The sequence below is a fragment of the Lepisma saccharinum genome, chromosome 30 (assembly GCF_977018435.1).
Source record: "Lepisma saccharinum chromosome 30, izLepSacc3.1, whole genome shotgun sequence".
Taxonomy (NCBI): Eukaryota; Metazoa; Arthropoda; class Insecta; order Zygentoma; family Lepismatidae; genus Lepisma; species Lepisma saccharinum.
The window spans coordinates 44,090,770-44,108,422 of record NC_139258.1 but is presented as its reverse complement, the minus strand read 5'-3'; the positions used below and the strand labels follow the sequence as shown (position 1 = coordinate 44,108,422).

Sequence of the window (17,653 nt, the reverse complement as noted above, 5' to 3'; positions counted from 1 at the left end):
GCGAACAGTGTACTTCTCCCATAATTTTTTGACTTTGTTTGACTAGTTGTGTGACTTTATTAATTTCTTTTAAAAATGTCGCATGTAATGGAGGGTATTTTTACTAGTGATTAATTCTATTATTTTGAGATAAAAACCTAAAATAAGTCCGAACATCTAGTCATTATTTTTGGCTTTGTAAAGGTGTCAGGCTTTGGGCTTGGGCTACGGGACATGGACTGGTTTGAGTATCCTTGTGGGAAGTGCAACAACTTATCTCCTGAGATTTATTTCGACCTGTGTATGGGACCAGTGGTAAAGAGTCAGACCAACGGCTCCAATGGCGGAAGAAGATGGATGGCCATCTCAACGTCAAAGGAGGTGGAAGAACCAGGAACCAGGTGGTTAAAAACCTTGGTCAAGCTGGCACCGGCTGGTAGTACCTTGTAAGGGCCCCTTGCCAGGGTTACGGTGAAGACCTCAACGGCAACTATGGCGGAGAAGGAGACCTTCGGAATGGCATATCTGGCGGAAGAGGCACTCATATTTATACTCGATGAGAATGAGAAAGAGCCACTGTCTTGTGGAGAGGAGGGTGTTGTGGGCCAATAACCCGCACACTTTAAATTACACTATTAAAGAAACATCAACAAGAGGAAGCCGAACTGATTCTAAGACGACGACATTTGGCTTGAAAAGGACAATGAGAATTGGAATATGGAATGTAAGAACCCTGCGGGAGAGTGGAAAACTACGGCAGGCAGTGGCCTGCATGAAGAGCTATTGTCTGAGCATCCTAGGTATAAGTGAAGTCAGATGGTCATAGTTTGGAGAGGTAAATGCCCATGAAGAAGTTACATTCATATATTCTGGAAGACCTGAGGGTGAAGGTATGAGCCATGATGGTGTGGGTATATTGATGGACAAGGAAGCAAAAAGGAGCCTTATTCACACCACATCAAAACAACTAATGGGGAACTTGCCATCACCAAGAGTAACAGTTAATAGGCCATTCTTACAATGTGGAGTGGATTACGCTGGACCAGTAATTCTTAAGGAAATGAGTGGTCATTCTCGTCGAAGTTACAAAGGCTACTTTGCATTGTTTATTTGCTTTTCCTCTAAGGCTATTCATCTTGAAGTAGTGAGTAGTGCAACCACTGCAGCCTTTTTAGCTGCTCTTAGAAGATTTGTGTCTCTACGAGGAAAGGCGCGTGACATGTACAGTGACTGTGGTACTACTTTTGTTGTTGTAAACAAAGAGCTAAAGGACATCTTAAAAACTGTGAACAATTGCAAGCACAATGAAGAAATAGCTAATAATCTGAGCAGTTTGGGAATACAATGGCATTTCAACACACCTCTAAATCCTCATGCAGGAGGATTATGGGAAACGTGGAATAAAATCAGTGAAATTACATCTTAAAAGAATTGTGCTCTCATTTGAAGAATTGTGCACTGTGTTAGCACAGATTGAATCATGTTTAAATTTGAGACCACTCACAGCCATTTCCAGTGACCCAAATGATATGCAAGCTCTTACTCCAGGACACTTTCTGATAGGAGATGCATTGGTGTCAGTTTCAGAAAGAGACCTTACCACATATAAACTTAACAGACTTTCACGTTGGCAACTTACTCAAAATTTGATGCAACATTTCTGGAAACGTTGGTCTCGAGACTATCTCACCCAGCTGCAACAACGTTCGAAGTGGAGAACACAACAGAAAAATCTTCAAGTTGGTGATTTGGTTCTCATCAGAGATGATTAGCTTCCTCCACAGCAATGGAAAGTTGGAAGAATATGTGAGGTTCATCCAGGTACTGATGGACTCGTAAGGACTGCTAGAGTGAAAACCAATACCGGCAGTTACAAAAGACCAATTGTAAAGCTATGTCTTCTGCCATTTAATAATGATTGTGAAAATTGAAAAATTGAACATTTGCATTCAATAATTTCAAATAGTTCTAGTGTACAATATGTGTAAAATTGTTTTTCATATTTTTTGTTTGCAGTGTACCATTTAATTTTTTATTTTTTCTATTTTTATTTTATTTTATTTTTTGAAATTATATATTTCAAGGTGGGCAGTATGTTGGCCCCCCCAATGTACTTGGATCCAACATGGCGGCCAAGACATTTTTCTTCATATTTGCCAAGTAAGTGTTGGCAACACTTGTCTTCGAGTGCACACAGGGCTGTTTCAGGCCGCGTCCGAATCCGCAGCTGATGTTGCCTAGAGCACCGTTCCATCCGGGAACTCATGCTACCTTCGTTGTCCGAATTTGCTGCAGATGGCGAGTTGAAGTGTGCTCGCGAACGGTGTAACAGATGCACGCTTGATTGTATGTTGGGACGCCATCTTTAACCTTTCTTTTGTTTTCTTTCTCAACGCGCCAGCGCAGCGAGTACCGAAGCGGCAGTAAAAGGGAAATGGCGGAAAATATGTTTGTGGTTCATGAAGAAGTGTTGGAGATGGAGAAGTGTTTTGAATGTAAGTATTTGTATTTCTTGTTTACCATGGAAGTCCAATTATTATTTTTGTCTTGCAAGTGATTGAAATGTTTGTTACGTGATGGTTAAGCACGTGTATTGTCGTTGATACAGGTTTATATATATATCTAGCGGGGTTGAGCTACTTGTAATTATGATGAGAGGCCCAAGTTCCTTTTGTTTTGTTCCGATTTCATCATGCAACGAATGCAATTTGAACATGGTTCAATTTCGATTCACTTCTGTTAATTCATACTGCGAAGTTTTAGTGATTGCTTAAGATTTTGTTCAATATATGCTTCCGTAGTTAGTTTAGGCAGGCCGGTTGTCTCAGCATTAAAATGAAGTTCCTAAATGCATTCTGCCTGCTGAGGATCTGATTTATTTACACATTCATTCTACTAGTCTACGATACTTACAATCGCTTGTGAACGAAAAATACATTGTCCATGGGAAGCGCGCATGCTTGCGTAAAGTAATTTTTAAGTTCTTTTTTTGGAAATCTAGTGCTCATTACTTTAAGAAAGGTTCAAATTTCTTGTGACAATGATTGTCAAAGTTCTACGATAATTAATCTTCCTGCTATGAGAATTTGAAAAAAAAACAACAAGAAAAAATCCAAACTGTTACCATGAGTATGCATATTCCCCACCCCCATTTTTATATATTGTAGCGTGACGTCGGGTAAGGTACGGGATCGAGTCACGCCGGGACGTAGCTCAGATAAATACAGTAGGTCTTAAGTTTGACTTGGCTAACCACCTCTACCCTTAAGGAGGCTGATGAAGGATTGTTGGGAGCCTGTGTTGTTGAACGCTACTCACCCCTTGCTGTTGGTCTGGCCCTCGGCTTCTGGCGTCGGCGACGGTGACAGGTGTCCGCTGGAGAGATCGAAGATGACGATAAGAGACGGCAGGCAATTCGGCGACTTGTTTTATTCTTGCAGATTCTTCGGTTGGCTTAATCCGGACTGCTATGGACTTCTCGCTTGTTGCCGCCTCGTACTGTCGCGATCTCTCAGCAGGCCGTCGTCCTCTTCTCGTCGATCAGTTTGGTGGTGATATTGGAGCGAAGTGAGAGATCGATTTACTGTCTCCAGCGGTTTTATACATTGGATTTGAGTCATAGGTTGTTGGACTTTGCACCTCCACTGTGCACCTGGGGTATCCCTGGATGCAGATGGAAATTTACAGTGGAGGTGCACTCACCGCCGGCGAGGGCCGTTGCCTTGCTGACTGTGCAGAGCCGAGTGGAAAATTCTAGTTGCTCGGCTCTGCATCCGGTGGAATGTGGGGTGAATGAGCGTTCAACTTGCGAGCTTCTGAGCGATGTTTGAGGCAAATTAATGTTTCGACTTTTATGCTCCCAATTCCTTCATCATTCCCCTGGCCAAGATGTATCCACTGTGAGTGGTTACGAAGCAGAGTAGAGATGGTTATGGAGAGTATATTTGAAATAATAATTGAAGGTACATTGAGTAAAGAAAAATAAAAACCCTGTATATAATAATGTGTAAAAATAAAATAAAAAAAAAAGTTGGAGCTGTCGGTATAGCTGGTACTGCACGGGTCTGGCTGCATGTTCAGCTGGAATGCTGACTACTGGTGGTATGCTGAGCTGCAGGCTGCCTGTGGTCTGCTGGCTACATGTTTATGTGCTTGGTGCAGGATGGCGGCATGGTGTCTGGCTGGCTGCATGATGTCTGCATGGTGTGCTGCAATAAGCCATCTGCTGGCTGGCCGGCTGCATGATGTCTGCTGCAATAGGAAGGCTCCTGGCTGGCTGGCTGCATGATGTCTGCATCATGATGTCTGCTGCAATAGGAAGGCTCCCGGCTGGCTGGCTGCATGATGTCTGCATCATGATGTCTGCAATATAATATGTGCTGGCTGGCTGGCTGTATGATGTCTGCTGCAATGGGAAGGCTCCTGGCTGGCTGGCTGCATGATGTCTGGCTGGCTGCAATAGGATGCCTGCTGGCTGGCTGGCTGCATGATGAGCCGCATGAAGACTGCATGATGTCTGCAATAAGATGTAGGCTGGTTGGCTGGCTGCATGGTGTGTGCTGCAATAGGAGGTCTCCTGGTAGTTCTTTCAGATAAATTCCCGAGATGATTTTCACATGTTCAGTCGCCGTGGTGACCGAAAAAATGAGGGAAAAAAAGGAAAGTAGTAACATTACTGCCATTGTCGGTAGTGAACCCTGAAAGGGACAAAGATACAATTTTAAAACGGAGTTTGCATAAAAAAATATCATGTATTAAGCATGAGATTTGTGATGGAAAAAAAATTGTTTTCCGAGTAAGCTACTCAAATAAAAAGGTAAAAGATCACTAATGAAAAATTATAAAAGAGAAGGATTAACAAATTGTAATGCAAGAGATTCTCGAGACTGAATAGTTTATAATATAAACTTCTGCATTTTTATTTGTTTGTATTTTATTACCATTTGTTTATGTTTTGCGCTCCGCGATGTATTTGCTCGAGCCGAGGCGATTACTAAATCGTCAGCTGTGCGAGATTCGTCTACGGGTAGGTCGCGCATGCGCATATACTTGTGCGAGTTTTTTTTTTTTTTTGTACAATCTGCTTGCTGCAGACAGAAAAAATCGCGTTGTCGCTAGCGAGTGGAAAATTCACGTACTCAACCAGTAGTCAGTTGAGAGACTACGTTCCTGATTGGCCGTTTTTACTTTCTACTTCTTTATTATTATTACTTTGTGGAATATTAAAAGTTTATTTTAGTCTTCGAACTTGCTTTTAAAGTTAATTCCCGACTCTTTTATGTGTACAGTGTTTAGGAGGGAGGGAACAGGAAGAAGAGGGTACTACGTGAATCAAAATGGCGGAACTTCCGTTTTTACATGTGCTCGTTCTTGTGTGCGGCTTGGTGAAAAAATCACGTTGCGAAAACAAAAATTGCGAAAATACAAGTATTATATTGACATGTGGGTGCGAAAAGATTATTTATAAGGTGTGAATGGACTGTGCAACGGTGAAAAATGGAAAAATTTAATATTTAAGTGACAGACTCGTCCGAGTCAAGGTGCCTTGGTTTCAAACGGTGAATCGTGATAGCATCGGTTTTCAGTTTGCCACGACCATCGGTGTATTCCACCAAATAGGAATTGGCGTCGTTTTGTGAAATTATTTTCCCGTGAAATTTGTAGGAGGAGGAAAATGCCTTGGGTACGTGGGGATGAGGGGTAGTGTCCAAAATATACACTAATTGTCCAGGGGAGTAGGTTGTTTGTTGTGTCTTTTTGTCGGCACATTGTTTTTGCTGCTCAAATCGCTTTGCTAAATGTTTGTGTGCTAGTTCTCGAGCGGCTTGGAGTTGTTCTATTCTCTGTTCATTAGAGTGGATAGTGGTGTTGGGATTAGTAGGGAGAACAGCATCTGCAATTAATCTAGGGTGTTGTCCAAATAGCAAAAAATAGGGTGAGTTGTTCATACCAAGATGTGTACTTACATTGTGGGCATGGGTCTACAGGATTCCTTGATAATGCATCAGCAATACCATTCTGTGATGATGGGATATGGTGGATTTGGAAGTCGAACTCTTGGAAGAAGAGTGATCTTCGAGCAAGTACCCCGGACAACTGTTTTGTTGTTCTAAGGTAAGACAATGCATGGTTATCTGTGAAAACTATAAAAGGTGTGTTGATTAAGAAGAATTTGAATGATTTTAGGACATAAAAGGCAGCTGCAATTTCAAGAGAAAAGACGTCTGCTTTTTTCTCAGTGTCTGTAAGGTGTCTGCTGCAGAAGGCTATCGGATGCAGTATTCCATCAGCATCCTTCTGCATAAGACAACCACCCATACCCTGGTATGACGCGTCGATGTATACGCATGAAGTCTGCTTTGGGTCATAAGGTCTAAGAATGGGTGCGGAAATAATTTTGTCTTTTAATGCCTCAAAGCTTTTCTGATGCTCTTCATGCCAATGAAAGTTTACTTTCTTTTTGAGTAATTTGAACAAACATTCTGCGGGTTCCGCAAACCCTTGTACATAGCGTCTGATGAAATTGCATATGCCTAGGAAGGATTTCAAATTCTTCTTAGATTTAGGTGGAGGGAATTCTTTGATTGCACGCAGGATGTGATCAGAAATTTTAAATCCCTTTTGCGACACAAGATGGCCTAAGACTGGAATTTCCTCAAAGCAAAATTTACATTTATTTGGCCCTAGTTTCAAATTGGCTGCACGTAATTTAGCAAAGACTTTATGTAAAACTTGTAGCATTGCGTCAACTGAGTTTGTGTAGCAAATTATGTCATCCGTATATGCAGATATCTCGGAACTATCTATGCCAGATAGAGCCATAGACATTACATTGTTCATGACCTGACTACTTGTCTTCAATCCCATTGGCAGTACTTCATACTCGTAATTTCCACAATTACTAATTGCAAATGAGGTCATTTTCTTTGACCTTTCTGTTAATTTTACCTGAAAAAATGCCGATTTAAGGTCAAGGGTTGTGTAATATTTCTTGCCTGCCATGTCTGCTAAAATGTTGTCAATGTTAGGTGTTGGGAGAGAAGAGGGCTGAATAATTTTATTCAGTGCCCGAAGGTCAGACACCACGCGGAACGAATTGTCTCGCTTGCGCACTAAGAGAACTGGGTGTCGGAATGGACTACCTTCTGACCTGCGAATGATGCCATCTTGTAAGAGCTTGTTAAGCTCAATTTTCATTTGTTCTCTAAGATTCAAAGGAATGGGGTATTGTCTCATATAGGGAGGTTGATTGTCGCCAATGTCAATGTCGTACTCATAAATTGGGGTTGTGGTGAGTTTATCGCCTTTCCAAGCTAAAACATCAGCATAATCAAATACTAACTGTATGATTTTCTGTTTGTCTGCCTCTGATAAGTCAGGGTTAATACTGATGCAAGATGGGTCAAATTTTTGCTGACTTTCCTTCAGTCTTGTGTTGTCTGTATTGTCTTCTGTGCATGCGTATGTAGTGGTAGTCATGTCAGTGTTGGATGCATCTGTCATGTCTACTATTATGTCACAGGGGGTTGCTGGGCCAAGTGGGGTGTTGGATTTGAGTGTGACTGGTTTCTCTGAGGGGTTATGAATTAGTAACAGAGGGGAAGAAGTGTTAAGGAGAGCATGGGGTATGAGGATATTGTATGTAAGGAGTGTTTCCTGAGAGGGTGTGAGTAGGATATTGTGGGGGAGGGGGGGAGTGATGGAAACTGGAACATATGTTCGGGTTCTAGGTTTTAGGGTTACATTTTCTGGGAGTGTTACTAAACTGTGTTGGTTGCTAGTAGGGTGTAGTTTAGAAAAAATTACATCAGGGATGGTGTAGGTGTGTGATTTTGTGGGAAGGTTATAGTTCGGAATATGGCCTAAGCGTCTAAGAGTTAACAGGTTAGTACTAAGTGAAATGTCACAATTTTGTGTCTTCAAGAAGTCATTGCCAAGGAGAGGAGGTAATTCTTTGGATTGCACAACTCTAAAAGGGTGGGAGTACCTATATCTTCCTATGTGAAGGGGGAGTATTACAATTTCTGAGATAGGAAGTCTGTTACCAGTGACGCCTTTAATAATGCTGTGCATTTGAATTTTCTTTGCATTAGGTGGAATTAAATGCTGAGGACAAATACTAATCTGGCTTGCGTTGTCAATCATAATTTCTAGGGGGTTATTATTTACATGAGCTTGAATGAAGAATAGGTTGTTTTTTCAAGGATAGGAACTGTGTCAAATTTTGTCTTGCGTGTGGATCCGTCCCATCGATTCACACGGTTTTTCAGTTTAAATCGCCCTTGTTTTCATTGTTTGGATTATAAAAACAGTCCCTGGTAGAGTGATTTGAACGGAAACAAATCTGGCATTGCGAAAACTGTGAATTTTGTCGCCCCCCGTCTGAATTATTATTTCCACCTCGAGATCTGAAATTACGTCGCATGCCGCGAGTAGAACCTCTGCGATTGCCATTCCCCTGGCCGTAAAAAGTCGGCCGGGTCTGAAATTGATTACTGTTATTTGATTGTATTTGATCTGCCAGGTTCTGGACAGTGTGACACAACGCTTCAACTTTATTTTCTAATGTTAAGGTTTGCAATTGGTTCGTGACTGAATCTAGTTGGTTCGCTGTTGAACCGCCAGATGGCAGAATTGCGTTGCAAGACTGGGAAACGGCCGCGCTGGGAGAACTAGCAGACTGCGTGTTTGGAGTTTGACTTGAGGGGAGGGAAGGAGGGACTGTGGGCGTGGTTTGGACCTGCCAGGAGTTGGTCGGAAGAGCTGCTGGTGCTTGATAAGGTTGCTGCGGAAGAAAGTTGTATGGAGCTTGAGAGATCTGCGGGAGGGGGGTAGGGGGGGAATACGTCACAAATGACGAAGCAGGCTGAGGTGTGGGGAAAGGATGGGTGTTGCTGACCTGAGGTTGCGTACAGCTGGGAAACTGAGTGGAGGCTGTTGCGTAAATGGAATGCATGTACTTGGCGGCATCTATCAGTTTCATCGCTTCACTTTGTTCCTCATTGCGTCTAGCTTGAATCAGCATGTCTTGCCTTTCTTGATTCTGCAGATGTGCAATAAGAGAACTTGTGTCGGTGAACTCTTTGTCTCCTATCGCAGCGATGTGTTTAGATCGAAGTCCCGACACAACATAAGAAAGGATTTGAGGGTTCGTCGCTTGCGGGAAGAATTGAAGGACGAGATTTTTCTTGCGAATTACATAATCATGAATGGGCTGGTTAATTTCCTGCTTTGTCTCTAATAAAATTTGGATGGGCATGCTGACTAAGTGACTGCCTTTAAATAATGAAATTAATTCTTTTTTGATTTGTGGAAAAGTGAGGGTGTTGAAGTTTGGCTGCTTCTTGAGATCGTTCAAAAATGTGAGCGCTATGTCTGCGAGGAACAATGGCAACATTTCGCGTTTTTTATTTTCCTCCCACGCCAAAGCGCCCGCAATACTATCGAACTTTTCAAAAAACTGCTCAACTTCTTGAGGGTTTTTTCCTGTGAAGGGGGCGGGGTATAAGCCATGGGGTATATTTACGGACATTCTTGACGGGGATGGATTGATGGTGGTAGGGGTGTTAGTTCTAGGTGTACTGGTTTGGGGTTCTGGGTGTTTCTTTTTTCGTTTGGGAGTTTCTAGACCACCTAGAAACTGTGGATAATCGAGATGTTGAGCCTTGGATCTGGTTATTCGGGGGGAAGGAGCGGGCGAATTAATAGCGGAGGCTAAGGAGAGAATCTGGTCAAGAGAACGGTCTAGCTCTTCGTGAAGAATAATTTGGGATTCGTTCATGCGAATTTAGGGAGGGGGAATTTTTTTTTATGCACTTATTCACAAGGAATGAAAGATAGTGAGCGGAAGAGAAAATTTACGAGTGGGGAGTTTATAATACTAAGTGTATTATCGAAAAAGAAGAATTTCTAGGGTTGCTGCTGTGCGCGGTGGGGATTTTAGATTATGGGGTTTTGAGTGATGTAAAAAAAAATTAAAATTTTATGGAAATCCACGGAGTGGAGCCAGCTATCTCCACCATGTAGCGTGACGTCGGGTAAGGTACGGGATCGAGTCACGCCGGGACGTAGCTCAGATAAATACAGTAGGTCTTAAGTTTGACTTGGCTAACCACCTCTACCCTTAAGGAGGCTGATGAAGGATTGTTGGGAGCCTGTGTTGTTGAACGCTACTCACCCCTTGCTGTTGGTCTGGCCCTCGGCTTCTGGCGTCGGCGACGGTGACAGGTGTCCGCTGGAGAGATCGAAGATGACGATAAGAGACGGCAGGCAATTCGGCGACTTGTTTTATTCTTGCAGATTCTTCGGTTGGCTTAATCCGGACTGCTATGGACTTCTCGCTTGTTGCCGCCTCGTACTGTCGCGATCTCTCAGCAGGCCGTCGTCCTCTTCTCGTCGATCAGTTTGGTGGTGATATTGGAGCGAAGTGAGAGATCGATTTACTGTCTCCAGTGGTTTTATACATTGGATTTGAGTCATAGGTTGTTGGACTTTGCACCTCCACTGTGCACCTGGGGTATCCCTGGATGCAGATGGAAATTTACAGTGGAGGTGCACTCACCGCCGGTGAGGGCCGTTGCCTTGCTGACTGTGCAGAGCCGAGTGGAAAATTCTAGTTGCTCGGCTCTGCATCCGGTGGAATGTGGGGTGAATGAGCGTTCAACTTGCGAGCTTCTGAGCGATGTTTGAGGCAAATTAATGTTTCGACTTTTATGCTCCCAATTCCTTCATCAATATATATATTTTTTCTTTAAAGGGATATGCTGTAACAAAGTCGGTTAACTTGTGTAATTATTCCATTTTTCCCAACGAACAAAAAAATATCGTAGTGACTATCTTCACCAGGTAGCTTTTGAGCTAGCCTATTTCCACCAGATTTTAACTGCGCATGTGTATGATCTACAACCTTGCCTGGCCTGCTATGTGCCATCTGTGAAGTGTGGATACGTGTATTCTTTAGTTGTTGGTTTGTACAGATGGACTGGTGCTGCTAATATGTTACATCATGACAAGTATGAAGGGGTAAATGTGATTGTTAGGTTAGACACGTCAGGTGTGGGGCTATTAGCATTATAATTATTTCCCAACACCTGATCATGTAATTTCTGGTCTTCAGCACTTTCTGCTATTCTCACTGCCTGGTGAAAGTAGTAGTCACACCCATTCTTAATTTAAATTATCTTCTTAACAGTAAGTTTAGCAACACTGCCAATGAAGATAAAATAGAATGTTATGGTGTGAATCAGATTTTTACTTTTGTTGGTAAAAATAGCCACATATGCTGTTCTCAGATCCTGGTGAAAATGGCTCTATGTGCTATTCTCACCACTGGTGAAAATGATCATGGCCAAAAATTGGCCCAAGTTCATTTTGTTTTATTGCGATTTTATTATGCTACAAATGTAATTTTTACATGGTTCGATTTAGATTTAAGTCTGTTAACACATATTGCAGAGTTTCAGCAATTAGCCTACTTAAGATTTTTTCAATATATGCTTTCGTCGTTAGGTTAGGTTAGGCAGGTCAGGTTTGGTACTTTTAGCACTAAGATAAAGTCCCTACATGCATTCTGCTAAGGTTCCGATTTACTTCAACATTCATTCCCACTAGTCCACGATACTTACTGAGGCTTGTCAATGGAGAATACCTTGTCCATGGGAAGCATACATGTTTGCATAAGGTGATTTTAAAGTTGTTTTTTTCAACATAAATAACTTTTTGGTACCAGTTAGATATAGTGAAAACACATTTATCTCGTTTAGTTCCGAATTACTTACATTTGTACTTACCTTATATGCATAGAACATTTTTCAACGTGGGATTATGTTGGTTTTTTTTCACTGAAAAAAGCGTAATTTTTAACATTACAAGTATTTATTGGTCATTGCTAATTGGCGGGCAAATCTTGACTCACATCTATTGTCAGCTGATATGCAGTGTTTCCAAACTTAATGAACCGATAAATGCCGCACAAACTATTCACAAAGGGTTTTAAGTGAAAATTGATCCACAAACCATTCACGAAAAGTTAGGTTAGGCAAACAGAAAATTGAATTGGAAAAAAAAACAACGCTCGCACGTATCTTGTAAAACTACCGCGTGGTTACTACACTAACACTTATTAACCGAAAAATGATTGTTTTTAGGCTAAAATTGATCCACAAACCATTCACGGAAGGTTAGGTTAGGCAAACATATAAAATTAAATTGAAAAAAAATACAGCTCACACGTCATCTTGTAAAACTAAACTACCGTGTGGTTGCTACACTGACAGGGGGTTACATAATCGAACGCATGGAACATTTGATTCACGAAGTAGACTGTAATGGTTGCACGAATTAAAAAAACACTATTTTCAGCTTTCAAAAGTCCACAGGAACTCAATTCCATAAGTACTTTCCCATCTTTTCTCCTGTAAATTTGAAGAAATGTGTTTTCACTATATCTAACTGTTACCAACCTTTTATTAGAAATCCAATCAGTACTCGTTATTTTAAAGAAGGTTCAAATTTCGTGTGACAATGATTTTCAAATTTTTTCGATAATTAATCTTTCTGCTAGGAGCATTTTAAAAAAATCCTAAAACAATCTGAACCATTACCCAAAAATTATATAAGTTTGAAGAACGAGCCCATTATCCTCTCACTCAAATTAGTTTGAAAGAATTATTAACTGTGGTTCAGGACCATACACAGGTAGCTCAACTTTTTTTTTTTTTTAGCAGAGTTACTTATAAATATTATCTCAAGTAATTTACTAAGCATACTTGCATTTTTTTTTTTTTTTTTCAGGGACTGAGGTGAGAACTCTGCAGTTCATTCAGTTGAGAGTTGAAAATTCAAATATTTTCACTGGCAAACGTAATGCTGCAAAGATGGGATGGAGGTAATTATATATTTGTTTATATTCAGCCTTTAAGTGTAACTATCTTTTATATTTGTTTAACCCTAGAAAGCTGATGCGTTGTCTGGCAGACGAAACATTAGTGTCTACGTATATCAAAACTTCCACAGCAACTACCTAAGATTTTGCTATCATCCTGGACGTGGAAATGCAAGAAACTAATGCAGATGCTCAGCCAGTGATTTATCATATTATATCTGCAGATACATGCACTTATTACTACTACTACTTCAGACGGGCAAGGGCACACGCACCCATGCAATGCAATCTCACCGAGTGAGGGAGGGTTAATCTCTGGAAACAGCTATGAACAAATTTAATTAGGGCGAACATTTGAAAACCGTCCAACTTATCCCCCAAGTTTCCAACCCCCCCCCCTGGGAAAATCCTGGATAAACCCCTTTGCTCAGCAACAAATAAGGAAAATTGGTGCAATGTGACACTCTCGTAAGAGGAGGATGACCAGCTGCTTCTGCTGCCATGGCTCAAGCCATGTGCGTTGAACACCAGTCAGTGTTGCTTTGAGTGCACACAAGTCTTATATATATTATATTATATATATATAATTTTCCATTCCTGACAAATCTATTCATGTATTTCAGAAGTAAATACTAACTTTTGTAGTAAATAAAATAGTTTTTGCAAAATTCGGCTGCATTTTAATTCTGCAGAAATCAGTAGTTCAGCAGACGAATGGTTAGCCTATACGTTTGGCACAGGACACATTAGCTTTCTAGGGTTAAAGTGCTGGTGGACACTCTGCTTTGACCAGAGGAAAAGAAGCGGATTAAATATGTTGTAAGAAGCTGGATAGAAAAATACTGGTTTCCCAGTTTCCATGTCACCTGTGTCATTTTCAATTACCTTTTTTTTAAAAAAAAATAACATACATTATGTGTTTTTTAATGTTTGTGTTTTCTGTGTCATGTGTATCATTAAATCAGAATAATAAACGTGTCATAAATTTTCCACTGTTGCTAGTCGAATTTTAAAATCTGTGGTGACGATTATCATGCTGTTAACAGTTGAGGCTTCTTTAGGAATGTCATTCTGCTGTAAGAATTAATTAATTTTAATCTAATCCTGTTTTAATTAATACATTTAATGTTTTGAGATTATATTTGAAAAAGTGTGGCTTTATCTTAGTTGGGTTCATGGCTTTCTTGGACCATATTTACCAAAAAGAAAAGTGGCTGGTGCCTGAATTAGTTTGTTTTATCTATCCCTGGTATGAAGTATCATTTATTGTACATCAGACTGCACTATTTCCTTCACATGTTCTCTACAATAATGTTGAGATTGTTTGATATTGCAATATTTTTACTTCCAATACACATAAGTAAATTACTTATTATGTTGAGATTAATAAGCAAAATGGTCCCAGTTCTGATTCTTTAATCCCTAACTAATCATGGTACAGAGGTATTTTGGACGTGGTATGATTTCTGTTTGTCTATTATCCCATACTTTGGAAGCTTAATGATTACTTGCTGTGTTTTCTGGAAAACTGTTTTGCATTCCGCAAACTCCTATATGATTTTTTGTTTGCAATCGGCCATTTTTTTAATGTTTATACTGCTAGCTGCTGCCACATGTGAGGCGTGGAGGAGTTAATGCTTTTGTTGTAGGTGTACCAGGTTTAGGGCTCTTTGCACTATAATAACATCCCTAAATGCTTTCAACAGCTGATCACATAATCTGGTCTCAAGCATGAAACTGCCTTTGAGCCTCAAATAAGTTTCCATGCATGATACATTTCTAAATTAAGAACATTTGCTCAATTTAAAGTGTGGATTATCACGTAAACTACTTTTCAAAGCATAGTTTCTCTGGTGAATAATACTTAGAGAATCGTTATTCCAAAACATTTCGTAATACTCCTATAAAACTTGCAAAAAATCATTAAACTTTGAGAATAGTCACCTATAAAAAATATTACTTCTATATTAGTAGTGAGAGCATTTTTCTGTAATATACTTTGAACAAGTGTTCAGGTATGTGGCATATTGTAGCCTTTTAAATGTCTTAATAACTGTCATGCAATGTCTGATGCAGTTTGACATTCGGCGGCAACAGTCGGATATTTTATTAGAAATTTCATTAGCTGCACCATGTTTAGAACCAGTGGATTTTTACAGTTTTCTGGAGTGTAATATAGGTGGCATATTTTGAAGGGATTAGTGTGCCAATAATAATGCTACTTAGTATATCTGGTTTCATTATGTAATATTATATGAGGATGAGTGATAATATGGTGAGATTGATGATTGGACCGTTGCAAACACACATGCCCAGGCCTGATAATCTACCATATATATATAACAGCATTGGTTAACATAAATGCTTTGGTGAACCCTGCAAATTTTGTAATGATGTGATGATTTTGGTGTTAACACCAGTTTCAGTGAATATAGATGCTTACTGTTTCTCTATAAAAAAAAAACTTACAAACACATATAAGCCATCGCCATTGATTTCTATATGCGAATGTGTATTTAATATTGTAGAATTAGCTTGTTGTGTTCCAATGCACTTGTGATATCTTAATTTTTGTGTCTAAGAATAAATTAATCAGAAATAGTTCACATGTATGTTCATATATTTCCATCCTTTACAGAAAAGTAATTCACCTGATGGGGCTTCAGGATGAACTGTCTGAGGTAAAATGTCGCAGGAAGTGGGAGAACCTGGTTAGAAAGTACAAAGTAAGTTTGGTAAAATTATTAGCTGTGACGTTTTCCCATTATTCTTCATAGAGCTGCATAAAAACCATAAGGAGTTCATTTCATAGCATTTTTTTCATTGCATGGTTCGTTCAAAATAAAAATGAATATTTAGTTATCTTGTTGCGGCTTCCTGTTCTCTTGTTGGTGAAGTTTCTCTACAGCCACTGATTGCATTCTTCTTATCTTCTCTCTCTAGACCCTTGATGTAATTAACAAATTGTTCTCCACTAAAACCTACTGGTATTATTGCACACGTGAAATATCAGATTAACTAAAAATGTTTTATTGTTTTTTGTTATATACTAGAGACCTAATTCAGAATTAGGTCCTCTAGTATGTGTGTGTGTCCTAGACACACACACACACACACACACACACATATATATATATATATATATATATATATATATATATATATATAAAATGATGGAGGGCCACAAGGCCTAAATGACATTATATATATAAATATATATACAGGAATAGGATGAGAAGGAGTTCCAGAAGTCCAGAAGGACGGATAAACAGAAATGGCGTAGGAGGCAATAAACACTTACCACATTGAAAGAAAAGTCTTATATATATATATACTAAACACACACACACACACTTATACACCAGGTATCATCATAGTATTTTATTTGTACACTTTTGCTGCATACATCTCTTGTAATATTGTTTTTTTACTCAAATCTCTCAATCTTCTTTTTACAAATGTAATCACCTTTTACCAGCAATTATTGTAATGCAGTATCTCATTGTTATTGGACTCCTTTATTTTCTTTTGGTATGAATTTGCTGAGCGAACAAATTTGTTACCTGAAGCAAAATAATTGACACTTCACAATGTTTTTTTACATAGAAATTGTAGTTGCTTTGATTAAGTAGATTTTGTATTCTTGCTAGCAAAACTATAAGCAGATAACAGCCAATATTCAGGGCATTAGTATTCCAGAACTCTATAATCTAAAGAATTTGAATACTGTAAAGAAATCTCCTGGATTTTGGCTGGGGATCAAACCTGAACCCTCTAAAATAAAATTTATATGGCTGTGGAGATGTAAATAACTATGCATTCTTGGCTCATCGAGAATAAACTTCACTCCTCTCAAATATAATTTTGATACCTTGCATGATCAAAACATTTTGATGCCCTCTCCTGTATATTACACAAGGATTGTGTGGAATTAGAGTTCTCTTTCTTGTCACAGGAACTAAAGGATCCAAGGACAGGGACTGGCACCGAAAATGGGGAGGAAACTCCAATTTCGTGGCCTTATTATGAGGCCATGGATGCAGCATTGAGGGAGAGGCACAACATTTCTCCTCCTGTCTTAGTGTCCAGCAGCCCATCCACTTCAGGTAACATGCCGGTAGTCTTCAGCAGTCCAGGGCCATCCAGCTCGGTGGATACACCATGCCTATCTGCCGAAACACCAAGACACAAAAGAAGAAGAACTGACAGAGATAGTGAAGTAAAAATACTTTTAGAGAGGACTCTAAGTGAACTGACTAGGCAGGGAGAGGAGATGACGGCAACAAATAATAAAATGTTGTCAATGTTAGAATCATATATGAAAATATAGTTTGAAATAAAATATGAGGTATAGCATATTTTTTTGTTTTTTTTTTTTAAAGAAAAATCATGTGCATTTAAATTATACGTGTGATAGCTATCCACGCGTTATGAAAAGGCTTGAGTTTTGTATGAAAATTCACTGTGTTGCATAGTTCCATGCAGCATGTTACTGTTGAAATAACCTTCACTGAAGCCAAGAGAATGTCGGTTCCTACTTCCACATTATCATGCGTCTTCATAAGTTTGGTGCATTGCAGAGAGACAATTTTACATTGTTTTTGCTGGTGCTTTATTATTTTCTCAGCATTTCAGATGTGTCAGGTAAGTTAACAAGGCTTATGGCTGTTTAAGAAATTGCTGAATGTGTGCCTTGCTCCAATATAAACTAATACTTTTAATCAGGGGTGAAAAAATACAGGGTACCTGGTTGCCATGGTGCATGAATATTATCACCTGCCCGGTGAATTT

General features: G+C 39.6%; 1 protein-coding gene across 1 annotated transcript; it reads left to right on the top strand.

Annotated features, from left to right (window-relative positions):
- The first annotated feature begins 2,300 nt into the window (after positions 1 to 2,300).
- On the top strand, positions 2,301 to 17,192 carry LOC145981948 (uncharacterized). The gene is made up of 4 exons (XM_083115444.1): positions 2,301 to 2,474; positions 12,772 to 12,865; positions 15,501 to 15,588; positions 16,818 to 17,192. Exons 1-4 carry the CDS (start codon positions 2,414 to 2,416, stop codon positions 17,190 to 17,192), a joined length of 618 nt encoding a protein of 205 aa, XP_082971570.1. The 5' UTR covers positions 2,301 to 2,413.
- Positions 17,193 to 17,653: the final 461 nt, after the last annotated feature.

What these genes read in the sequence shown, in the direction of transcription:
- LOC145981948 (XM_083115444.1), top strand. Translation starts at nt 2,414, where the DNA reads ATGGCGGAAAATATGTTTGTGGTTCATGAAGAAGTGTTGGAGATGGAG. An exon ending in GATGGAGAAGTGTTTTGAAT is followed by an intron (nt 2,475 to 12,771) that starts GTAAGTATTTGT and finishes TTTTTTTTTCAG; the next exon opens with GGACTGAGGTGAGAACTCTG. An exon ending in ACCTGGTTAGAAAGTACAAA is followed by an intron (nt 15,589 to 16,817) that starts GTAAGTTTGGTA and finishes TTCTTGTCACAG; the next exon opens with GAACTAAAGGATCCAAGGAC.